At 43.6% G+C, this 26,239-nt stretch overlaps 6 protein-coding genes across 7 annotated transcripts; 3 read left to right on the forward strand and 3 right to left on the reverse strand.

Moving 5' to 3' along the window:
- LOC310873773 (cilia- and flagella-associated protein 144-like) lies at nucleotides 1–438 on the forward strand (the record flags this gene model as incomplete). Its single annotated transcript, XM_083786326.1, has 1 exon — nucleotides 1–438. The coding sequence occupies one exon, from the start codon at nucleotides 1–3 to the stop codon at nucleotides 436–438; it is 438 nt and encodes a 145-aa protein (XP_083642452.1).
- A 2,308-nt stretch (nucleotides 439–2,746) lies between these two features.
- LOC310873774 (diacylglycerol kinase delta-like) lies at nucleotides 2,747–4,267 on the reverse strand (the record flags this gene model as incomplete). The annotated part of the gene is made up of 1 exon (XM_083786327.1): nucleotides 2,747–4,267. The coding sequence occupies exon 1, from the start codon at nucleotides 4,250–4,252 to the stop codon at nucleotides 2,747–2,749; it is 1,506 nt and encodes a 501-aa protein (XP_083642453.1). The 5' UTR covers nucleotides 4,253–4,267.
- A 2,809-nt stretch (nucleotides 4,268–7,076) lies between these two features.
- On the reverse strand, nucleotides 7,077–8,069 carry LOC310873775 (COP9 signalosome complex subunit 5-like; the record flags this gene model as incomplete). The annotated part of the gene is made up of 1 exon (XM_083786328.1): nucleotides 7,077–8,069. The coding sequence occupies one exon, from the start codon at nucleotides 8,067–8,069 to the stop codon at nucleotides 7,077–7,079; it is 993 nt and encodes a 330-aa protein (XP_083642454.1).
- A 581-nt stretch (nucleotides 8,070–8,650) lies between these two features.
- On the forward strand, nucleotides 8,651–9,196 carry LOC310873776 (NEDD8-conjugating enzyme Ubc12-like; the record flags this gene model as incomplete). The annotated part of the gene is made up of 1 exon (XM_083786329.1): nucleotides 8,651–9,196. The coding sequence occupies one exon, from the start codon at nucleotides 8,651–8,653 to the stop codon at nucleotides 9,194–9,196; it is 546 nt and encodes a 181-aa protein (XP_083642455.1).
- A 2,526-nt stretch (nucleotides 9,197–11,722) lies between these two features.
- Nucleotides 11,723–12,700, forward strand: LOC310873777 (dnaJ homolog subfamily A member 2-like; the record flags this gene model as incomplete). The annotated part of the gene is made up of 1 exon (XM_083786330.1): nucleotides 11,723–12,700. The coding sequence occupies one exon, from the start codon at nucleotides 11,723–11,725 to the stop codon at nucleotides 12,698–12,700; it is 978 nt and encodes a 325-aa protein (XP_083642456.1).
- Nucleotides 12,701–16,104: 3,404 nt separating this feature from the next.
- Nucleotides 16,105–23,255, reverse strand: selenot2 (selenoprotein T, 2). Of its 2 annotated transcripts, none has more exons than XM_083785391.1 (6): nucleotides 22,911–23,255; nucleotides 20,713–20,823; nucleotides 20,330–20,456; nucleotides 19,488–19,575; nucleotides 17,745–17,885; nucleotides 16,105–17,390 (listed from the first exon to the last, which is right to left on the reverse strand). In XM_083785391.1, the coding sequence occupies exons 1-5, from the start codon at nucleotides 23,135–23,137 to the stop codon at nucleotides 17,773–17,775; spliced, it is 666 nt and encodes a 221-aa protein (XP_083641517.1). In that variant the 5' UTR covers nucleotides 23,138–23,255; the 3' UTR covers nucleotides 16,105–17,390; nucleotides 17,745–17,772. The 2 variants fall into 2 exon arrangements, with proteins under 2 accessions (XP_083641517.1, XP_083641516.1); XM_083785390.1 differs by having other exon boundaries at nucleotides 16,105–17,387; nucleotides 17,743–17,885.
- Between the last annotated feature and the right edge of the window lie 2,984 nt (nucleotides 23,256–26,239).

Consider the following 26,239-nt stretch of genomic DNA (forward strand, 5'->3'; position numbering starts at 1 on the left):
ATGTCATTTAATAAAGCGCCAAAACGGGCACTGACCACCGTCCACGAGAATGTGATTTGGTCCGATGAGGTCCGAAAAGAGCAAAGATGGAACACAATCCACAGAAATTTCAACCACGATTTAAATGAAGCGGGTCGCGCTTCAGACAGACCAAGAAAAGGCCCCGGGTCGGACGACGACCCTGAACTGACGGAGGTCATCGACAGGGCTCATCACAAGGACCCTACCCAGGATTACACCCACACAGAGTGCGAGAGTCAGGAGATAGGATGGATATCCACCACACCACTGATGGAATCGGTCATGGACCGCACTGACTGGAGACTGAACTACCCCAGGTACTACTCGGACATCACCACTATTATGGAGAAGCCTGGTGCCTGGCCGCAACTAAAAAAGATAAATTTGCGCGAGAAGGGTGTTTTGCGCTGGAAGTGACCACTCTGCTCATGTGGACCTTGGAGAGTGTTGGGCGAGCTGCTTTAAAAATGTAGCCACAGCTGCGTAGATCAGTACTAGTCGTGAGCGACAACGTTACGCAAAGCACTTTTGTTGTTCCTTTCCCAACCCAGACCCAGGGCTTAATTTTTTTAATTGCATAGATCAGTTTATTATGTAAAAAGAATCACGCGACAACAGTTGCAGCACGAAAGAAACACGTCTGTTTACCTCCGCCATTCACACTATACAGACAGAGCCAATGACTTCAATAGCACTCACTCACCCAGGCATGGTCCAATGAGTGAAACAATAGCAAACAATGCTAGGCATGACACAATGACTGCAGCAGGATAGAACAGTCTTAACTCAACGTATCACTGATGACCCAGTGTGCATACATATCATAGGTCTTTTTTTACCACCCAGTTTTTATTTTAGAGACATAATAGAACAATGCTCATCATTTTTTTTGTACTCAACCCAGAGCTTTTTTATTGTATAGATCAATTCTTGTCAGGAATTGATCGCACTTCTGTTTTATTTCTCCCTGCCAAACAATACGCAGGGATTTTTAGTTATTTTTATTTTTTTCTTGTTTTTTTTTTTGTTCAATTTCATTTATTATTGCACTTGAGCACTTTACAGGCCTTAATTTACCCAAATGTATTGATAATATTAAAACACCATAACAAATGTACGTACCACCCAGTGACCTGATGGTTTGGGGGCTTCTCCTTCATTTGCTATGGGAGCAGGTGGCAGTGGCATGTCAGAAAGTTGAGTTTGGCTTTATTCAAACTTGAGTGTCTGCTCTGTATCTCTTGAGGCCTAGTGGTGCCATCTATCTATCTATCTATCTATCTATCCATCTCCACCAGGCCGAAGGCATGGGGAGAGAGTATGTGTTGCACTCCGTCTGTGTGTCCGTCTGTGTACAGCTAATCTCCGTTAACCCGGTTGATGCCAAATTTTGCACACAGACTCCCTGGATGACTACGATGAACCTCTGCCCAAAAACTTCAGAACGGCCTGTTTTGCTATTATCCTCCAGATTCTGTCAAAATCCCGCAAATCGTTACACACTATCTCTATAGTCATGTGTTCAAGATGGATCTGTCCAATATTTCATATTCCATCCAATTAGGATGGAATCTATCTAGATAGATATTGGCTTTCAAAGTTTGCAGGATTGGCCCGTTTTGAACAAAACGCCTCAAATCATGAACGCAGTGTGCAATGTATGTGAAATCTTTCACAGACTTTCCTACCAGGCTGAGGAATATATCCCACCCTTTTCACATTGGTCTGTTATACTGCCACCAACAGATGGATTTTTGAAAAACAAAATGCCTTAATTTACCCAAATGTATTGATAATATTAAAACACCATAACAAATGTACGTACCACCCAGTGACCTGATGGTTTGGGGGCTTCTCCTTCATTTGCTATGGGAGCAGGTGGCAGTGGCATGTCAGAAAGTTGAGTTTGGCTTTATTCAAACTTGAGTGTCTGCTCTGTATCTCTTGAGGCCTAGTGGTGCCATCTATCTATCTATCTATCTATCTATCTATCTATCTATCCATCTCCACCAGGCCGAAGGCATGGGGAGAGAGTATGTGTTGCACTCCGTCTGTGTGTCCGTCTGTGTACAGCTAATCTCCGTTAACCCGGTTGATGCCAAATTTTGCACACAGACTCCCTGGATGACTACGATGAACCTCTGCCCAAAAACTTCAGAACGGCCTGTTTTGCTATTATCCTCCAGATTCTGTCAAAATCCCGCAAATCGTTACACACTATCTCTATAGTCATGTGTTCAAGATGGATCTGTCCAATATTTCATATTCCATCCAATTAGGATGGAATCTATCTAGATAGATATTGGCTTTCAAAGTTTGCAGGATTGGCCCGTTTTGAACAAAACGCCTCAAATCATGAACGCAGTGTGCAATGTATGTGAAATCTTTCACAGACTTTCCTACCAGGCTGAGGAATATATCCCACCCTTTTCACATTGGTCTGTTATACTGCCACCAACAGATGGATTTTTGAAAAACAAAATGCCTCAAATCATCCAATTGCCATCCAAGGTGTAAGAAGAAATGACACCTTTTTCACATTGGCCTAATATAGCGCCACCAGGAGGCCACAGCCTGACCTGCCCTGGTGGAGACCTGTGCCCAGAGTGGCACTTTATCTAGTCTATTTATCTATCTATCTAGCCTGGGAAGGGAGGGATGTTTGTGGGTGGGAGCATTCACATCTCTATCTTCCCAACCAGGACTCGAGAATACTCTCAAACACTCACACTCTAGTGAGGGTCCGAGTTTGGTTCTTGTGGCTGATTTCAATTAAACCTGGGGGTTGAAGCCATGCCTCCCCATCTACCTGCACAGGAACACGTTCATCTCCAAGGATGGTGATCTTTACCGTACAACACTGTGCGATGCGGTGATGCTGTAGGTTGATGACTCTAGACACAGCCATCTGCATAATGCCAAACACAGCAACCACCTCCAACACCTTATCATCAAATGACTGAGCAGCGAATACATCAGTCTTCTTGGTTCCTCCCCAGAAGTTGGTCCCTGCTGCATAGCTGGGAATGTTCAAAACAACGATACCCTGTAGACTGGGCAACGGAATGGGACGACCATCACACTCTAGCAGGACCCTCTGTTCCAGGTTCCTGAAGGTTCTTTGTAGCAGTTCACTGATACCCATAATCCCATACCACATCCTGTTCTTAGTACGACTTCTGCATTTGTCCGGATGTTCCTCTCTCTTGTTGTTGAAGTCCAGGGAGATCTTAGCATCCAGTCCTATGCCAAAGTAATTATTCATCACAAACTTCTCTGTATAAGACTCCATGTTTTCGGTACTGGAGTCCTCTGTAACCAACAACTGTTGCTGTGGAAACTTGGTGTCGTGTATCATAATACTCCACCTGTCTAACATCTTGATGCTAGCTCTCTCAAGTTTCTCCAGTATCTGAGGTACTTGTCTGTCATCGTCGCAGGCTGCACCCCATCCCAGAACCCTTGACAAGTCATTCCCCGTTCCCAATGGCAACACTCCCAGCTGGCATTGTTTGTGCAACGTTAGTGTGTCTATCTCAGACAGCACCCAACTGACACTTCCATCACCACCACACACCAAAATACTAAACGTATCAAACCTCTGATACAGACGCAGACCTAGGTTTGGTCCTCCGTTCCCCAGATCAAACACCTGAGCAGGGTTCAGCAGCTGTTTGAAACGTCTGAGGAACTTCACTCCCTGGTTGCCTCCGCTCTTAGAGTTGACAAAAACTAGAAGAGGACTGGTACAGGATGGAAGACAGGATGCCTCCCAGAAACCATCAGAGTCAATAGTGTTGAGTGCAGTCGGTGGGATAATGGAGACTTTACACCGCCCAAGAGGACACTTGGACGACAGCTGCTCCTTACAACGAGTGTGTACCGTAGCTTTACACCAGATACATCTCCAGTCTTGCAATCTGAGGACACTGCCACATGTTTTATCACAGATGGTGCATCTGGCATGGATGGGCAGGTTCCCCTCTAACCACTGATGAGGCATGGAGATCCCCTCCTCGTCCTCGATGATGTCTTTGCATATGGATGCCAGCGTGGTCCATTTACAGTTGTTGGTCGCATGGACAGCACATCGCTTATGAGCCTTGAACTCGCACACTTCGCAGGATAGTCCATGTGAGGTTATTCCACACATAGCTTCTCTACAGACATTACAGTATGTTGGTTTAGTGTGACAACGAGCATACCAGTTATGCATCCCATTGAGGTCCATACTGTACTGGGTAGACTCAAAATACTGTGCAGTCGCGGGGTTAGTACAGGGAGGCAGCGTGTTTCCCCTATAAACCAACCTTGCACAAATTTGCTGAACCAGAAGTGAAAGCAGCTTTCATGAAATTACCATCCATAAATACAATTAAAATAAATGTCTAGAGCCTGCTAAAGTATACATCAATTCCCAATATAGGAATTATTCCATGTGCACAAGTAACATTCGGCTGACAAAGCAGTCAGTTGGTGTCTGTTTGTGTGTCTACGCATGCACATGTTCCTGTTGTGATCTTTCTAAGACGGTTATGTAGTTGCATGCACTGAAATGGACATGTGCAACCCAGAGAAACCACACACTATACTATTGAGAACGTTATGATCTGAACGACTTTTCAAATGAACAGCAGGGAAATGACATGTAGAAATGTTTAAATAAGTATAGTGAGCAATTGACATCACACTGACATCACTCTGAATTCATAATCACATATCCCACCACCACCCACCAAATCACTGAGGAGTCAATATGACGTCATGGTGATGGTGCTCTCGCCCAGCAGTGTGCACATTGCCCATACTAGAGGTTCGGGGGGCCGTCACTCCTACAGACTGCACTACAGATCTGACCTTTATCACCATACCAAACATCGAAAACCTGTCACCAAAAGCAGAGCTACTGGGACCAAATTCAGGCGTAACAAATCTTTTATATTGGGAGAAACTTTAATACCAAGGTATGGAAATCCGGAAGTTGTTCATATCACGCCTGTGTGAAGTGAGGGGCGCTCTTATCATTATACAATGCATCATACAACATCTTCTCATGAACAACTGAATTTATGTGATTTAACCGATTTGCTCGTCTACATATACGTAAATTTCCCTTCATTGTCAATGGCATTTAATGTTTGTATATAGCTGTATATAGGAGGGGCTAGCGCCCCTCAAAATTCACACTTGTGTGAAGTGATGGGCGCCCACTGTATTTACAGTATATCGGCCACATGATGTAAAATAAGTCATTATACAAGTAAGTGCAGTGCCAGGGCTATATACAAACATTGTAATATCCTCAATGTCCTAGACTTGGCTGGCACAAATTACATCATAATTTACCCTAATAATTATTAATTACCTGACGTAATTCCGAAAAGCCATTCATTAGTGCTAACCTGTTGTTCTGGGGCCAGTTGTAAATATTCTTTCTGCCAGATGTCTGGCAGATTTGTCTTGTTTCCAGGCTAGATGAGTACCTCCTCAATGTAGCTGGCTGGTCATCATACATATGTCAATTCTTTGCATAGATTTGCTTTTTTTTAAAGTGGCTCTAATACACATATGGATTTCGAGAATCACATTTTCTGCTTTTTGCCCAATTCCATTCTATGTGGTTGTGAAGGCTTGGCACGTGGATCTCGGACAACATGTGGCCAGCCTGTGACGTCAGGATTAGTAGCATATTTCAGAGCCATAGAGTAAGACAGAGTTACGACAACTCCGTTCACTTCATGCTCATGGGGCCAATAGACTTCTATTGGCGAATAGGGACACCAGAAGTTTACGGAATGCATTGGAGTCTATGGGCTCACACGAGTACATGAACCACGTGACCGGGCTGTTTTCTGTCCCCTCAATGTCCGGCTGGCTCTGGCATATTTGAGTCTGACAAGATCTTGGAATTGTAGGAGTTGAGGCATTACATTTTGTTTGACTGGGTTCCACAGATAAATATGGTGAAAATAGCTGATCTGCTTGTAGATCTGCTATTTTCAAAAACGTATTGTTATAGTATTGTGACGGCCCCCTGGGCCTTTAGTCTACTCTGGGGTTCTGTGTGTTTGTGGCTGTGCCTTTAACCATTCTAATGCAGTGCTGGATTGGAGGGCGGAGCCAGAGATGATGAGTGGAAGGGGAGACACCTGGCCATTGTCTCCCCAAACACTATTTAAGAGACCTGCTCTCGCAGCACTACAGATCTGCTTTTCTGCAGGGGTGGCCGCAGGAGAGAAACCTTGTGCATTTCTTTGTTTTGGTTATAAGCTTTGGGCAGCATGTTTCCCTGCCAATTTCAGTTGGAAAATTCAATTATTTAATTACTATTATTCTTTCACTTTTCTGTCATCTGGGACCCTCCCCCAAATCATGTGGGCCGACCCACAGGTTGAGATCTACTGTATGACGTATGACTCCAAATCCCCAGACATGCACAGGACCGTTGCGATTAGCCCAACATACACAGATGGACTCGCCTTAAAAAAGTAAAAAGATCTATGAACTCATCAGCTAGACTCTAAAGTGAATGATATCAAATGAGGCTGAAACTTTGCCCAAATATGGATTCATACTTCATAGACACGTCATAGACAACTGCCGTCATAATCTGGCCCCATGAGGTCTGAGATGAAGCCACACCGTTACCGGACCCAGTGTTGTTTTTTCCATAATGTTTTATACTTTTTGGAATACTGTATACCTTTAATTTACGCCACAGATAGACAATGGCCCCGAATTAAGCCTGAGATCCGTATGAAACCACACCATTCCCATTTGGATCTCAAGAACCACACAATCAGGTTTGGTCTGATCATAATGGGGGGATTTGGGGGAGTGACGAAGTTCTTCATGTTTCTTGTTCTACCAGACAGATCGTGGCCATGTGTCATCGTATCGCACAAATGGCAAATTTATATATTTAGATATTTATCTTTTTAAACCGTGCATGTTCTTTTCATGTGTCCTCCTGGCTGTATTCCTCTAGCTGTGACAGCGTTCACCTGATATGGGTAGAAAAGTGCAAGATTCACTCAAACTGGCTAGTAATTTAGTTACTTAGCGTTGATTTGGTTGAAGAGTTTGTCCTTGATGACTTGAGACATCAGACCATGTATTGTCTCTATGGTTGTCTTGCTACTGTCTCTTGTTGCTTTGGCCAGCTTGTCATCAGACCTCCTGTCGTGCATGTCCGACATGCCACTGCCTCTTCCCAGTTGTGCCTCTGACTGCTCTAGCTTCTCAGACAGGTCGAACACCTGGTCTGTAATGTATTCCGAGTTTGTAAGAAGACTGGAAGAGCTTAAGGTATTCACCCAATATTTCTTCCAAAGGAGCTCCAGGAGCTTTACGTCAAGGGATGACTTGAAGTAAGTGACCTCCAAGGCATAATACTGTTTACAGTGCACACCGAAATCTTCGATCTTGTTCAAGGGGATTGTTTGATATTCCGCCTGTCCTTCATTTGGAGCCTTGTAATCTTTCGGGTAGGTTCTGAAGGCACCAAGGTTGACTTTCCCTGCCGATATGGTCCGAGTGGGGTCTACCACAATAGCCACGAAAGGCTCCTGGAACTGCTGGTTGAGCATCTGAGTGCCGACATCTATGCCCGAGAGCCAGCATCCATAGCCTGGGTGACTGTGGTACCAGCCAATAGCATTCTCTAGCCGACCAACCCGTTTGGCATTGTCAATGTAGGCAGCCATGTATTCATATGCTGCACTCTGAGCATTCACTTGGGTCTCTGTGCCTTCCACCGGTAGGGCAAAGCTGTCCATGATGATCATGGTGTCACCATGTACCTTCCCTAACATCAGACCCATGACCTCAAGGTTGCCTCCTGACCTGGCATGCATCACCATCTTCAACAGTGCCAATGCTGAGATCTTGCAGTTCTTGAAATAGTGAACGTTGGATTTCCATGGCTTTGCAGCGAGGAGTTTCTGCTGTCGATCTTTGTCATACTTGTACAATTCATCTATGCTCTGAATCTCCTGCACGCTGTTTTCCATCTCCCACGTTTTCTGCGACATCTGCCTCCCTGCCATGACAGCTGTTCGTTGCTCTTTGATTCCAACGTGTGATCGGAAGACTAAGTAGCCTTTATAAAGCGTGCTTGTGTGTCATGATGTAACGCAATGTGACCAGCCATGCCCAAATATGTCATCAGCCCTGACTGGAAGCGAGTTTCCATGATGAGTGTACATAGAACACTGAAGTTGAGAGAAAGAAGACCATACAAATAACACATTTTAAATACCACAAATAACCTATTAGTATGATACTCATTACTTAAGTAATGTTATCAGTCAGGTGCTACGATGCGTATGTCCCTTAGCATCAGTCTGTCTGTCTGTCAGTGTACAGTTATATTATTGTTTTAGATTTATTAAATACATATAAACTGTATAGTATCAGGCAGCAGGACATATACTGACCCTATACCTTGGCAATGCCGCTTCCAGCTGAGTTGACACAATTTGGACAGAGCTGGTGAACATCATGGTCGGTGACGTCATCAGGAATAATATTTATAAAGGCTCAGCCAGGTTTTCCCCTTATAATAATCTTGCACTGTTTGTAGAGAAATTGCTGCTTCTAGGCTCGTAAAACCCTGGACTGACTGAAGATGATGCGCTTTCCGGGGAAGCAGCAGAAGAAAGAGGAGAAACCTGCCGGAGGGAACAAGACCGGGGGTAAGAAACAGAGTGCAGCCCAGCTACGAATACAGAAAGACATCAGTGATCTGAACCTGCCAAAGACGTGTGAAATCAGCTTCCCTGATCCCGATGACCTGCTCAACTTCAAAGTAATCATCTCGCCAGACGAGGGTTTTTACAAAGGCGGCAAGTTCGTCTTCCCCTTCAAGGTGGGACTTGGCTACCCGCATGACGCCCCCAAGGTAAAGTGTGAGACCAACGTATATCATCCCAACATTGACCAAGAAGGAAACGTTTGCCTAAACATCTTACGAGAGGACTGGAATCCCGTGTTGTCGATAAACCACATCGTCTATGGTCTGCAGCATGTATTAGCAGAGCCTAACCCGGAGGATCCATTGAACAAGGAAGCAGCCGAGGTCCTGAGGACAGACCGGCAGCTGTTTGAGAAGAACGTCCAGCGTGTTCTGAAGGAGAACTCCGGAGGACGTGGTCGTGAAGTGACCCGTCGTTAGCTTACAACCTTGTTCAATAAACAACTTGTTCATAAAGACCTACCTCACTTCTGTTTTTAAGGGGCCAGCCGTCTAATTGTCTTCATGTCCCTCTCTCATTTTGCCCATATATGGAGTTTTTCCCCCAAATATGGAGATGACTCACCACCATATTTTTTACTGCGTGTCACAGAAGGGGTGAATCGTCCCAAAGGAGTTCCAAATGGCCGTTGTTAAGCCCGTCTTTCCTTTGTTTGTGTCTTTTTGTATTTTTTCACCACTTTCTTTAATGATCATTACATTGTAGGCCTTTAAATAACGGTTCCCCATGCAGACAGCGGATGGGTCCCAGGTGATCTTTTGTTGGTCTGAGACTAACTTTTTTATTGACTAAGTTATATTTCAACTGTATGGTCTATTTCTAGCCTAAAATCTAAATCTGCTTTTTGTTGGATTGTACAGGTTAGTGTTTAGTATTATTTACTTTTAATTTTAGAATGGATGTGGTCCCACCTGCAGTGGAAAACAGTATGTCGAGTAGAGATGTAGTGTACATAGTGGTATGCATGTAGGCCTATACACTACATTTGTTTCCGCCTTCCTCCAAGAAAGCCGTGGATTCCACTGTGGTCTCAAGACTCTGTCCTATGTCCTTGAACTGCTCTCATAACTTATTTACTTATAATGTATTGGTGTATGAAGAAAGTCCACGTTTCAGTAGATAGTGACCATGTTGCATGAATTTAGACAAACACAATTGACATGTTTTATTGTAGTAGTCAGTCAATACAAGTTGTGGGCCACCCACTCAAATAGCCTATAGCACCCTCCCATGTCACCAACTTGCAGAGGTCAGCATTGACAACTTGCGATTCGCACACGTTATATGTCTAATTGTCTATCCACTTCAACTGTTTCTAAATGTGTCGTATATAAGTTTGAAACTCAAATTGGTTACGTCATCCACATACATATTGTATACCGACATATTTGTGCATACTGCAAGTAGGCCTTTTGGAGGGGCATTAGCCCTTCCTATACTCAGCTATTAGTGTAGATTTTCATCTTACACAAACATTAAATTCCCAATGACAATGAATGGAGAAGTGTCTGAGCAAATTGGCTTATTTTTGTGAAATTAGGTCAAACTTCTGCTAAATATGACATCATTTAAACATCGAAATGAAAAGAGTTAAATTATGGTTATGCATTAGCCTACTTAAGTTAATTTACAAGAAGTCTACACAATTAGAGAATGTATAGAAGAATTGTTATTTTGATCAAAGTTTGCCTCTTTGTATCTCCTTTGTGTATCTCCTACATGTGGACATATTCTGCAAGGCTTTGGGTCTGAAAGGCTAAATAAACCAGTCAGTGGCCTTGTGGTTAGAGTGTCCGCCCTGAAACTGGGAGGTCTGGGAGGTCACATCGTGATGCAGTGTAACTTGTAGATCTATTTTCAAATGGCCAAAATGTAATATAGGACTTAAGTGGTTAATTATGTTTTGTATCAAAAAGTATAGTAACTAAAGTTTTCAAATAAATGTAGTTGAGTAAAAGTACAATATTTGGATCCGAGATGTAGTGGAGTAGAAGTAAAAGTATTTGAAGTTGGAAATACTCAAGTAATCTGTCCTTGTACTTTTACTGTACGTAATAATGTTTATAATGTTCCACTTCTTACATAAATGAATGCCCTATTTGATATATATTGAATTTTTAACTGCTTGTTTTAGAAATCTTAATTCTGAGCTGGGTAAGACAGCTTTTCATTCATACGCCCCGGAACTGTCTATCCATTTTAATTGATCGATTTAAAAGTCTTGTAAGGAATACTCTGAAATCTAGCTGTACTTGTTCTGAAATGTCTATTATCTTGTAATGTATTTGTGTGTGTTTAAATTGTATGTTATGTTTACTGTAATCAGGACGTCATTGGAAAAGAAAGCTAGCTCTCAATTGACCTCCCTGAATAAATAAAGGTGAAATTAAATGAAAAATCACACTTGTGTGAAGTGAGGGGCGCTCTTATCATCATACAGTACATACATCATAACATCATCTTACGTCACATTCCGTGCTCAGCCAATCAAATCATCTCCGTGGTACACACAGACACACAAAGCTATGTAGGACTTGAAACTACAAAACCAATCAGGCAATCACCATGGCAATGCACTCCAAATTTAGGGTTGACTTGACACCATTTTGGGCAGGGTTAGTGACATCACCATACGCATAAGAATTATCTTTATAATGGCTCACAGATGGGAAATATGTCTTCCTTTCTGACTCTCCATCATGGTGAATGATACCAAGCTCTATGATATCCTCGGCGTGCTTCCGTCTGCCACAGAAAGTGAAATCAAAAGGGCATACCGCAAACTGGCAATACAATATCACCCTGATAAAAACCCAACTGGTGGTGAAAAATTTAAAGAAATCAGTTTTGCCCATGAGGTTCTGAGCAACCCAGAAAAGAAAGAACTTTATGACCGCTATGGGGAAAATGGCCTGAGGCATGGACAGGAAGTGTGTGGGGAAGGGATGGATGCCATCTTCTCCAACATCTTTGGTGGAAGAGCCAGTGGAGCCAGTCTGTTTGACATGTTTCGGCGTGGACGCAACGGAGGTCGAAGGAAAGGAGACGACAAGTTCAGCAAGATCGACGTGTCCCTGGAAGACCTCCACAATGGGAAAACCACCAAACTAAAACTTACCAGGAGCATTCTTTGTATCACTTGCAACGGAAAAGGGGCGAAAGGGGGGGCTGTACAGAAGTGTTCTACCTGTAAAGGACATGGCGTGCGTACCGTAACGAGACAATTGGCTCCAGGAATGCTCCAACAGATGCAGCAGATGTGCTCAGATTGTAATGGAGAGGGTGAAGTGATCAGTGAGAAGGACCGCTGTAAAAAGTGTGGTGGGAAGAAGGTGGTTAAGGATGTGAAGATTCTAGAAGTGCATGTGGACAAAGGCATGCCAAACGGCGAGAAGATCACTTTCAGAGGAGAAGGTGACCAGGCGCCTAACATGGAACCCGGGGATATCATTTTTGAATTACAAGAGAAACAACACGGGACATTCAGACGAGAAGGCAATGACCTTATAATGACCCATAAGATTGGCCTTGTGGAAGCACTGTGTGGATTCCAGTTCACATTTAAACACTTGGACAACAGAAAGATCGTCATCAAGCACCCCGCTGGCAAAGTCATAGAGCCAGGATCAAAGAGAGTTGTGCGAGGGCAGGGTATGCCACAGCACCGCAACCCCTTTGAGAAGGGAGACCTGTACATTGAGTTTGATGTCCAGTTCCCCGGACACAACTGGACCAGTCTTGAGAAACTCGGAGAGTTGGAGGCCTTGCTGCCCGAGCGTTCAAAGGAAGAAGTCATCAGCGGTGACACTGAGGACGTCGAACTGCAGGACTGCAAAAAAGGTGATGGTCTCCAAAAGCACGACGAAGAAGAGAAGGATGATGAGACATATGGGAGAGAGCGTGTGCAGTGTCAACAACAGTAGTGGATCATACTGTCTATGACCAGTACCAGTGGTTCCCAAACTGTGGTGCGCGAGCGCCTTCTAGGGGGTGCACGACATGAAAATGCTAATGGTGGCGCTATGGTTTTATTATAAATATATTAACATATGCCAATATTCGGCAAGTATATGCAGAATATAGCCTATGCTGCATATGCCATATTCAGGTTCATATATGTGTGTATATATAAGAAATATATATAGCTTATACAATTTTTATTTCCATGTGGGGGGGTCAGCTATGTCAGGAGGTAACAGGGGGTGCATGGCCAAAAACGTTTGGGAACCGTTGCTGTATACACACACAGTACTAAGTATCCGACTTGACGATGAGGAAGGCCTGCTGTCCTGATTATTCCATGTAAAGAAAATGCTCTATGAACACTAATCATGTTTTTTTTTACGACGTGGTACTGTAAACGGCAAGCAAGACTAGAAATGGTAATGTCTGTGAGTGTCTCTCTGGAGCTAATCCCACCTTGATCAGCGCCATATTTATTGTTCGTGCTGGCAAGTAGGCCAAGCAAGTGTGTTGACAAAAGACACAGACTTGCCTTTATCCAAATTTGATTTGATTTCCCTTTTTTTGTTGGGGGGACTTGAGCGATGCTAGCCGCTCCAGCGTTGGATTGTGTTTATCTAAGCATGGGAGTGTCTCTATCCAGAAAGGGTTAAGGCCTCTGATGAAGACCTATGCGGTCTTCATCACAGTCATGACTCTGATGAAGACCGCATAGGTCGAAACGTTAGTCGTTTCTGTATACTAGCACCTAATAAAATGGCTTAAAATGTTTGTGCTGCTCCAGTGTCATCTCCTCCTTCATTTAACATTGTTCCTCATACAGACAGAAATTGACTTGTTATCAGGGTTGCCCACTGGCCAAGTGGTCTAGGCTCATGCCACATATAGGCTTTGGCCTGACAGTGTGTCGCGTGTTCACCTCTTTTTCAGCTGTCTATCCCTAATTTTACAAACTGCTGAAACAGTCAGAACCACATTTCTTTGTGCACGCTGCCAGCAGGTGAAGAAAGTAGGCTACCTCCATTCATTGTTTTTCCACATAATTAATTGTGTATACATTTTTGAGTGCTAGCCCCTCCTATGTCCAGCTTTGAGGGTCTGTGTAAACACAAACCTTGAAGACAAAAGTGAGGACGCAAATTGTGATTGGCGAGAATGAGATGATGTATGATGACGTATGATGATAAGAGCGCCCCTCACTTCAGGTGTGATTTAAAAAAATCTATAGTATTTAACTAATCGGTCATACGTCATGGATATGTCATAGGCCTACTCGTCTAACAGATGACTGGATTGCCCTTAATTATTTTCTTTTTAATAGTGTGCTCAAGCCTCAAAGACAAGTGCAATTTGGTCACAATTGTCTTTATATTGCTCGTAGGCCTACAGATTCTATCCATACATCAAGTCGATATACAGTACATACACTATCTCTACGGTCATGTGATCAATACGGACCTGCCCGCTTCCCCATATTCCATCCCCATCGCTAAGATTGCCTTAGTTGTTAGTTTCCAATAAAATGCCTCAAAAGTCAAATCATTAACCCAGCGTGCGTGAGATTATGCACACATTCAGACTAGGCAGAGGAAGAAATGCCACATCTGCTGGTTATAGCACCACCATGAGGCCTATTTTGGCAAAACACATTTATGTACATTATCATACACATTTTATCCATACATCATGCAAATCGGTATACACTATTTCCATAGTCATTGATTGAATGATTGATTGATTGATTGACTACTTTATTGGCAGAGATGTATGCAGTAGTCTGCAGGGTACAGTCAAACACACTTCCAAAGTGTCTGAATCACCGAAAATAGTCCTTCCGGTCTTGTTTCCATTCAGGTCCTGGGTATTCAATTCATAATCAACAACAGCAGTCGACGTGAGCAACCCAAATCATCACTGACTGTGGAAACCGCACAGCAGCCATCAACCAAGAGATTTTAGATCCATCAGCTGATTAAGGCTGATTTCCTTTTGCATCGGGACTGCCCACAGTGCCAAAACTACTAGTAACTGGTTTGCTGACTATGGTATTACCTTGCTTGATTGATCAGCCACCTCTTCCTCCATTGTCAAGAGGAAGAAGAGACACCAGATCAGACCCAAAGGCTGCTCTCAAAACAATCTGGGCTTCCATAACACCTCAGCATACGAAGTGTTCATAAGATATTATTTCTCATTTAATGTGTTATTGCATGGTATTGCAAAAATACAATGATCAAAGGGTGATTGCCTCCATGGTCTATGCCACACTGCATGGAAGCAGTACATTTGTTCAAAAAGGAGCCCCAAGCCCCCAACCAAGTATTGAATGCATAAATTAACATATAGGCCTACTTTTCAAAAGGTCTCTATGATTTATATTTTTTTTGATTTTCAGGAGCTGTAGGCCTATGCCGTAATCAAGATAAAATAGTTTAGCTTACATTTTTTTGGAACGCACGTGTGTGTGCGTATATGGTACACTAGGTGTTTATGCATTATATATTTATGGATATTTAACCCACATATACTGTGATATACATCCCTTTCCCCTTTACTTGGTCTGCATTGAAAAAAATACAGCCAATGTTCATCATTTGTAGTGCCAATAAAAATGAAAGTTTACTGCACCCTAACTAAACACTTCACTCAGCAGGTAGGGTGACTTTCCCATGGACAGGACATATTGGCTGTCTTCCAAAACATTCACACCTCATCTTTTCATATTTATGAACTAGAAAAGGTGCTCCTCAGTGCACAGATCTCCACCAGGTCAGGTAGGTTAGTGCATGGGCCAGCAATGTTCAGAATTCACCTGACAGTAAGGGGGAGAGAGATGGGGGGGGGGGGGGGGTGACACAGCAAAGGTCGTCGTGCTTGGGACTCGAACCCGCGACACTCTGTCAGGCTGGATTACCGGTACCTGGATCGCTCAGGCCCAGGCCAATTTGTGTGAAATTTTAATAAAATCTGAAGGAGTAATGTAAAAGAATGTTTTACATAAGTCTGCCTCCTGGTGTCAACTCTTCCTCAGCCTAGTGGGAATGGGGGTGCAAAGTTTCCCCGGAAATCACACGCCGTGTTCATGATTTGAGGCGTTTTGTTCAAAATGGAGTACTCCCTCAACCTTTGAAAGCCAATTTTAGCCACTCATCTGAAAAATCTGCCTCCTGGTTGCACTAGAACAGGCCCATGTGAAACATTGGGGGCAGAGGTTGGGGCACTGGTAGCAAGGGAGTGTGTGCGATCAAGCCAACGGTTCCAGAGATTAGCTGTCCACAGGACACACACAGATGGACAGACAGCGAGCAAAACATTCGCAGCCATGCCTTTTGGCAACACCATGATACCTCACACACAGGTCATATATAGATCGTTAAACTTTATTTTCATTCGAGTTGACAATTAATGAGTTTGAATTGAACCGACCCAACAATGTCATCAGGAAGACTTATGAAGAAAGAAAAACTAATGAGGCCTACAGCCTCACTGTGGGAACAAGGCCTATAAGCCTCACTGCTGGAACATGGCGCTTCTCGACTACGAAGGGTAACCCCCGAACCTTCCAAAAGCTTTAACTTTTCATAACATGTGATGTGCTGTCACCTGCTGTGGTTGTTGTGTTTCCTTTTCCATGATAACCAGAACAGACCGTGAATGGAAGGTATGTTATAAAACTGCAGCTCGCTGCTCTAATTAGCTGTGCATGTTTCAGTCAAATTATCAGCATATAAAGTGCAACAAAAAAAAACACACATACAATAAAAGATTTAATTATGAAATAAATTATAAATGACTACTGTTAATATTATTGGCTGAGGCTCATGTTACAACTTTGGAGATTTTTGTATTATAGGTACTTTGAGGTGTATCATAGATGTATTATTGGCTGTTACTTGACATGTACGATGTAGCATTGAAGTGTAATTTTATTTCTGCCTCTTGGCCAGTTTCCACTTGAAAAAGAGACTGTCTCAATGTGTTTTTACTGGTTAAATAAAGGGTCAAGTATGACAGACGAAAGAAAGAAGACGATTGAATTGTGCTTTAAATGTGTGGTGGCTCAAATATTTTCTTTACCCTCATCACGCTGGTAATTAAAGACTTTCTGGTTACGTACTGAAGAACTGATGTTAAGTGTTTCGGCACGTGTTACTTGTGTCGCTTAGTTCTTGTATAGTCGAAAAGTGCCAGGCTAATTATAATGACTAAGATAGTTTATATACTTATATAAACTAAACATTACAAGCATATGGAATGAACTACAGACTGCTTTGTAAATAACATTACTACAGAGATAATAAATATGTAAACAGACTGTCACTGAAGTGAAAATCTCTCTTGGAGAATCAAGTTACATAGCAGGCTGAGATATAAAAAGATTAGATGTATTTAGGCTGAAACATCCCTTCACTGAAAGTCTGAAACTGACACCAGGTCAGCTGCCTCCCCTGTCCATAATAGATTGTGGTAAGGTGGACTGTGGGTGGATTTTCCTGAATGGCAGCATGGGTTGCAGTGCAGCAAGTGCAGCAGGGGACAGAGAATTGTTGTTTGGTGGTATGAGACATCCAGCCGAGCCAGGCAGACAGACTGCTTTATGACCAGGCCTTCATAAACACCAGCAAACACAGTGTCTCTGTTCCAACACTCCTAGGACAGACAAACGTATCATTTCATGAAAACAAAATAACTCAACTCTCAACCCATTCTGACCTGAGATCAGATTCATACGAGGTTTCCGCCGGACACACACTGGTCTGATGAACCCATTCTGACCTGAGATCAGATTCTAAAAAATGTCAGTCGTTCTTCGATTTTTCAAAAAATAGCAGACCTACAAGCTCGTATCGCGCCACTCGGTGGCGCGATATGAGCTTGTAGATCTGCTATTTTTCAATAGCTAAAGCATAACATAATGCCGACACCAAAATGGGTGCCCGGTCAGAATGGGTTAAGTTATATGAAATAAGCCCTATATATAACCAGCAGTATTAGGGTCCACACCTGCACATTGTGAGATTACCCAGCAGGCCTATGGGGAGGTGAATGGCATTGTGGTCATCTTCATCTGGTTATCTAGAATCTGAAACAACTCCTGGATGTTTGGAACGTAACCTGACTGCAGTTTGGACCACACAGGAACATCTACAGCACAAAACACAGCATGTTAAGTAGTATTATGAGAGCAAACCGCTGCTGTCGATGTGGTATTCATTGCATAACATTTGTGCTGCATACAGTAGCAGTATGATATGCAAGACCCCAAAGAGGCCGGTGCCATCCTAGACATAGGCCCTCATTTATCAACTGTGCGTACGCCAAAATATGGGTGCACGCCGAAATTTACCATTTCCGCCAAAGCTTGAAATTGAACTTGAGTAGGACAAAAAGTCACGTCTGGTCGGGAGCTGTCGTACGATTTGTCCTCGGCTGTTTTTCTGTCGTACACAAGCGGAGCAGCATTGTCTGAACTGCTGACACGCTGTCACAGGCATCTAAGCATATGTTTTCACTTCTAAAATGTTAATATAAAACTATGTATATACATCCAACTTTACAAGTAATTAAATTCGCGCAATTAAAAACAATATAACATGTTTACAATGTATTAGTTTGTGCTTAATCCAACAGTGCTTTACTGGCCTTGTTATGCGAGCGCACTTGTGAGATGATTTGGGAGCCGAGCGCATGCGGCATGACATCAGATGCCTATATCACTGTACTGTGATAATGTGATATTATTAAAAAAAAGGCATAAATGGACTGCACGCCTCTATTTCCAAGTGACAGTGACAAGCATACAGCTTGCCTATTTGCAATTGTAGCAGGCTATAGGCGTAAGGGGCTTAATCATTCACCATTTAAAACATTTTCGGGGGTCGGGAGGACGGGACCGCGGCGTGCGTCGCCAACACATACCAGCACACATGCAAGCGGCAAGCCTTCATTCATGTTTATGATTCGTTCATCAATGATCAAATCACTACAGAAACGTTGATTATGACTGCCTTGACGACATGATAGCCTATCTCTCATGCAGGCATCACTCACCCACAGACAGGACTTATCACAGCAGTGCGCAGTCTCACGCCTTCGCCGTGCACTGCGCACGAATGGGTAAAATTAGTAGGCCAGCCTACAAACGTATTCCATTCATGGCGATGCAATGTAGATGTGTCATGTAGGTGCGTGCGTGCATGACAGCAAGGCAAGCGAGGTGAGAGGGAAACAGACAGGGTAGGCCTACAACTTTATTTAATTCATGCAGGTGTTCGTTCTTTATTTCTTTATTTAACAACACACCAGTTAGTTGGGCTTGCAAGTTGCGTGTGCGTGCTGTGCGTGTGTATGAGAAGGGGGGTGAGACGGGCAGCAAGGCACGGGAGAAACTTATTTTTTCCTGTAACCATGGTTTCAGGAAACGTATTGCCGTTGTTCATGTCGCAAAAACGAGGGCGAGGCTTGATTTCATAGGGCGTGCCAGATAGATTTCAGCCGTCACATTTATTAACGTCAGAACGAAATTAAGGAAGGATCAGCTGTTTGCGATCACTTTATAAATGCCGTAGCAACGTGGGTGTACTACGAAACCTGCACTCGAATCTGTGGCAGATGTTACACTCTATTGATAAATGAGGGCCATAATGTGTTACTTCAGATTTACTTCTCAGATAATCTCCATTTAGTGTCTTGCATTATGGTTTTGATTGGTTGAAGGTGTAGTCAATCAAAATCAAACTGACTCACCATTTAATGTGATCTCAAAAGCTCCGGTAGACAGGAAGTAAGTCTCCAGCATGTTACTGAGGAAGAATGCCATGAGGCATGAGAATATCTGAAACGCACACAAATGAACACAAGTTAGGATCAAACTTTGATTGTAAACATTCTAAAACTGCCATAAAAATATGGTTTTTCGTTTATCCTGTTGCTATTATTGATCTGATCCAGTAACTGATTCCCGTCTCATTTGTACAATAATCCCACGATTTTTGTAATCCTTTTTTCACCCAGTGTCAATTGTAATGTAATCCTGGGCTCTACACTCCCTCCCTCTGCCAACCTGGGAAGAGCAATGGACTGACATCATGCTTCCTTCAATGCATGAGGAGTCCAAGCCACTTCTTTTCACCTGACAAGGGGTAGTTTCCCTGATTGGACTTTGTGTGTGGAAGGAACAAGTTATAACCAGTTCCTTTCCCCTCCATCAGCCGCCCCGGTCGGCCAGGGGGAAGCAGTATAGAGACCAGGATTACTGCATGTTTTTTGTGAGGGTACCCTAGCGGACACAGGGAGAACATGCAAACTCCACACAGAAAGGCCCTTTTGCCAACCCCACCTAGGGTATGGGCACTGATGACGCGGCGGAGAGAACACGCCCCCAGTGGGAATCTAACCCAGGACCCTCTAGCTGTGATGCGACAGCACTAACAACGGCACTACCGCCTCACTCCTTTAACTTTTTTCCACTTCAACAATAACATTTTGCTAGTTTTTCAAATCTTTCATTAAAGTGGGAAAACTTTTAATTTGTGTGTGATAAGTAAGAGCCTTTGTGCATTATTCTTTTTTATTATAGTATTTTTTACCTTGTTCTCTTGGCTCCAGATCCAGGCCCGTGGTGATGCCAAGCCCAGCAAAGGGAAGGGGTTCTGGCCACTCACTATCAAAGTAATGGCCAACAGCTTGAAGTATGAGAAAAAGTTACCTAAATACCTACAGAAATAAGAGAAGTTATGTAAATACAGTAGCAATAATAATAACATCTGTACAGAACATGACATCACACTATTGAAAGTAATAGCCGAAAACCTCACAAGAGGGAACCTCGTTCCATTGAACTCAATGGCTCAGGGTGTGTGTGTGTGTGGGGGGGGGGGGGGGGGGGGTCGATCGTTTTTGATTGTGTAAAATTCAAATTCAACAAAAACATTATGGTATCTATAATGTGCTGTATCAGTGGTACTCTAACTTGTTTATTGTGGTGGGTGGGTAGTTCTCTCCCTCTATGCGGATGTCAGGGTACAGCTGGCTGATTGAGCGAGAGTACTCCTGAAACACCTTGCTGTAGCCTCAGGAAATGCTGCAACACACAAACAGAGAAACACACCATGTTGTACAACAAACACAAACAGAAACTCCTGGCTCCAACTATAACTATTAGGGCATGACTGACGCATGCACGCACAGATATAATACAGGCACTACTACTATTAATAGGTAACACAATAGCACATTCATTAATAATTAAAAAGTGTGCAAAGTGTGTAAAACATTATACAACAACAGTGCACATAGACAGTGAATTCCCATAGACTAGACATAGGGGCTATGTAGCCCCTTTCGGGACCCTCCATAAAGCTTTTCTGAAATTTGGACGAGTTTTATGTAGGGTCCCTGTTCATGACTATATTTTCGTATGGGAATTCTGGAACGCGGACGTAAATATTCTCTCTGAGATGATTGAGATCGTATATGCGGCGTTTGACGTCCTTTTTTTGTTTGTGTTATTCTGAATTCGTGAACTTTAAGTACCTATACATCCCGCTGCGAATATCTCCTGTGGCGCGGAAGCCGTTTGTTTGACCGATTTGGTCGCTTTATTTCTTCTTGTTTGTTTACCGTTTATTGTACCGTCTCCCGGTGTGCGGTTGGCTTGTGCGGCTAAGTCCCTGCCTCTGACCTGCTCTGTCATAGCTATAGCGCCACTAGCTAGCCAGATAGGCGGTACAATGAGGTGTCAATAAACAAGGAAGGAAGAGAAGAATCAAAGCGACCAAATCAGTCAAACAAAGATTAAAAATACTTAACGGCTTCCACGCCACAGGAGATATTCGCAGCGGCATGTATGGGTACTTATACTTCACACATTCAGAAACCCTCACACGAAAAAATGTCGTCAAAGAGCGCAGACAGGCCATAAACACGTTGTTTATGTTTTATGTAGTCTGCGTACCAGGTGGCAGGATACTGCTGCAACAGGACGCAATGCTCTGTGTCGTCAAAAAGTCAGAAACTTCAGTAGCATTGGGTCCTGCTTGGAGGGCTAGGGGCTATGGTATACAGGTAGAATATACATTGCATACCATACAAAGAAAAAGAAAGACTGTATGAAATAATACAATCTACCGAGGATATGTTACTTTTATATACAGTTTAGAATTATTTTTAACCTCTGTGGCCAGAGTTACATGTTTTTTTTGTTAGCAATTTATATTAATATACTGATTTCGTGATTTGTTCTATAAGAACAATTTGTGTTATTTTATGTTTTATTACGGGTGGTGAGTTGGGCAACCCACGTCATACCAAAGCCTACACGGGTTGTGCAAGGACGCACTGTGATTGACAGCCTAACCCTAACCTCAGTAAACTTAACTTGCCCGGGGGCATGGTTATAAGCACAACCCGTGTTGGAGTTAGTATGTCGCGGGCAACCCCACCAAAAGGTTGAGTTGATTTCCATTTGGGATATCCCAGCAGATAAAGCAAACTTTTATTTCCATTGTGAATTGTTCTGTGTTAAGGATTTCTGTGCGGAAGAGTTGGTCTGGTGGTAAGAGTAGAATATCTTGCCATAAATTAAGTGAATAGCCTATTTTCGAAGTCGTTTTCTTTTGGACATTGGACTTTTTTTTACAGTGACAGCCAGGACATAGGAGAACTGCTGAATTTTATATTTTCCATTAAGAAAAAAAAAAGAAAGGAATTATTAGAATCATTGTTTGGCATATAGCTTTGGTATGTTCGGCATATTAATGCCATATTGTGCTTATTCTTTTATTTAGTATTCTGAACTGACCCTTCACCTCCATCATATTGCTATAATTTGAGTGATCCTCATCCAACCGTTATATCTTTGAGGATAAGGATGAAAGTGCTTTCATCTCACTACTGATAATAATACCGGTAATAATAATAATAACACACTTTATTTATATAGCACTTCTCAAAAAACAAAGTGCTTACAACAAACTGTGCAAATGATTTATGCAAGCAGACTGTAATTGGCTTTGGTCCAATGGTCCATATAGCTCTAATGCCGTGCAACGGCAGCAAGAGCCCATGACCAGAGCTAGGGTTTGCAGTCCATTCATCAAAATGGCATAAAATAAAATAATTACATGACCTAAAGCCAAAGGCTAAAGATAAAACGTGCTTCAGTCTCACCAGTACTGAAACTTCAGGGCAGGCCCGGTGTACAGGGAGTGTTTAGCCGGCTTCCCAACCTCGGCCTCAGGCTCAGGCAGGCTGTCAGGCGGTAGGCCGACATCTCCATGGTGCTCGATGAACTGCTCTTGACTCATCATATTTCTGCCGATATAAATGTCTTTTAACGTCAGGACTGTAAACAGCAGCAGGGCCACCAGGATCCCCGACTGGCTGTATTCTGCCATCTCGATCTCGCTTTAAACGGTCTTTAGGGACCGCAAAGCCCTGTAAAAACAACCTGTTCGTTTCCTATACTATACACCTGCTGCTGTGCTGTGCTGTTTGGTCTTGTGCTATCTGCTATGGATGCTACAACAGCACACACATGCTAGCGGCAGCGTCTAGTGAGCTAATCTAGTGAGCTAATTTAAGACTTCCGGTGGACGATCTCTTCAAAATAAGAGTACCCTCTAGAGTATTGAAAAAAAGTTTAATTTGCACATTAAAACTACAAATTAAGCATTTAAATGATGCTATATGATGCTATAAGACACACATTATGTTTCTGTGTAAGAATAAGTAATTAAATCCTTATAATAATAATAATAAAGTTATCTAAATGGATAAATGCTATTCACTGGAGTGCATGGACTTTATAAAGTGGACACTGGACAAAAGACAGCTCCGCAAGGCAACTATCTGGACATACCCACGCGTTCGGGGAGATGTCCTATACCACACCCCACTCTCCGCTAAGCGGGAGAGGTGTAAAATTCACAGCAGCAGACCTTCTACTGGGGTCAAGGCTGACAAAAAGTACCGTTTCCGGACCCAGAATGGACACTGGACAAAAGACGGCTCCGCGAGGCAACTATATGGATATACCCACGCGTTCGGGGAGATGTCCTGTACCACACCCCACTCTCCGCTAAGCGGGAGAGGTGTAAAATTCACAGCAGCAGACCTTCTACTGTGGTCAACGCTGAAAAAAGTACCGTTTCCGGACCCAGAATGGACACTGGACAAAGAGGCCTCCGCGAGGCAACTATCTGGACATACCCACACGTTCGGGGAGATGTCCTCTACCACACCACACTCTCCGCTAAGCGGGAGAGGTGTAAAATTCACAGCAGCAGACCTTCTACTGGGGTCAATGCTGACAAAAAGTACCGTTTCCGGACCCAGAATGGACACTGGACAAAGAGGCCTCCGCGAGGCAACTATCTGGACATACCCACACGTTCGGGGAGATGTCCTCTACCACACCACATTCTCCGCTAAGCGGGAGAGGTGTAAAATTCACAGCAGCAGACCTTCTACTGGGGTCAAGGCTGACAAAAAGTACCGTTTCCGGACCCAGAATGGACACTGGACAAAGAGGCCTCCGCGAGGCAACTATCTGGACATACCCACACGTTCGGGGAGATGTCCTCTACCACACCACACTCTCCGCTAAGCGGGAGAGGTGTAAAATTCACAGCAGCAGACCTTCTACTGGGGTCAAGGCTGACAAAAAGTACCGTTTCCGGACCCAGAATGGACACTGGACAAAAGACGGCTCCGCGAGGCAACTATCTGGACATACCCACGCGTTCGGGGAGATGTCCTGTACCACACCCCACTCTCCGCTAAGCGGGAGAGGTGTAAAATTCACAGCAGCAGACCTTCTACTGTGGTCAACGCTGAAAAAAGTACCGTTTCCGGACCCAGAATGGACACTGGACAAAGAGGCCTCCGCGAGGCAACTATCTGGACATACCCACGTGTTCGGGGAGATGTCCTCTACCACACCCCACTCTCCGCTAAGCGAGAGAGGTGTAAAATTCACAGCAGCAGACCTTCTACTGGGGTCAACGCTCAAAAAAGTGCTGTGCCTTGGGGCATTGACATGAAATCACTTTCTCTACGCAAGCTAAGTCAGGTCAAGGAGTTACCTCTAGCTTTGGAATGGGTGTCACTTGTGTGCGTTGATTGCATCTGTCTGTGCATTTATGCATTTGTTTGTCCTGACGAAACTTGATTATTTCTCGACTGTTTATTTTCTCGTATGACACGACATAGAAACTACTTGTGACTACTGTCTTTGTGTGCTGTCGAGCGGATGTTCTTTGCATCAGCTCAAAGGTATAGCCTGCTGTGTCATTCGATTCATTTGTCCAGATATGCCATTTATGATCTTTAAGGATGTACAATGACGCATATGGTGGCCTGTCGAAAAATACACACATACTGGTCAAAGCATACTCATTTTACCCTCTAGAGTATTGAAAAAAAGTTTAATTTGCACATTAAAACTACAAATTAAGCATTTAAATTATGCTATATGATGCTATAAGACACACATTATGTTTCTGTGTAAGAATAAGTAATTAAATCCTTATAATAATAATAATAAAGTTATCTAAATGGATAAATGCTATTCACTGGAGTGCATGGACTTTATAAAGTGGACACTGGACAAAAGACGGCTCCGCAAGGCAACTATCTGGACATACCCACGCATTCGGGGAGATGTCCTATACCACACCCCACTCTCCGCTAAGCGGGAGAGGTGTAAAATTCACAGCAGCAGACCTTCTACTGGGGTCAAGGCTGACAAAAAGTACCGTTTCCGGACCCAGAATGGACACTGGACAAAAGACGGCTCCGCGAGGCAACTATCTGGACATACCCACGCGTTCGGGGAGATGTCCTGTACCACACCCCACTCTCCGCTAAGCGGGAGAGATGTAAAATTCACAGCAGCAGACCTTCTACTGTGGTCAACGCTGAAAAAAGTACCGTTTCCGGACCCAGAATGGACACTGGACAAAGAGGCCTCCGCGAGGCAACTATCTGGACATACCCACACGTTCGGGGAGATGTCGTCTACCACACCACACTCTCCGCTAAGCGGGAGAGGTGTAAAATTCACAGCAGCAGACCTTCTACTGGGGTCAATGCTGACAAAAAGTACCGTTTCCGGACCCAGAATGGACACTGGACAAAGAGGCCTCCGCGAGGCAACTATCTGGACATACCCACACGTTCAGGGAGATGTCCTCTACCACACCACACTCTCCGCTAAGCGGGAGAGGTGTAAAATTCACAGCAGCAGACCTTCTACTGGGGTCAAGGCTGACAAAAAGTACCGTTTCCGGACCCAGAATGGACACTGGACAAAAGACGGCTCTGCGAGGCAACTATCTGGACATACCCACGCGTTCGGGGAGATGTCCTGTACCACACCCCACTCTCCGCTAAGCGGGAGAGGTGTAAAATTCACAGCAGCAGACCTTCTACTGGGGTCAATGCTGACAAAAAGTACCGTTTCCGGACCCAGAATGGACACTGGACAAAAGACGGCT

This window comes from Protomyctophum parallelum (assembly GCF_964188405.1).
Source record: "Protomyctophum parallelum genome assembly, chromosome: 16".
Lineage (NCBI taxonomy): Eukaryota > Metazoa > Chordata > Actinopteri > Myctophiformes > Myctophidae > Protomyctophum > Protomyctophum parallelum.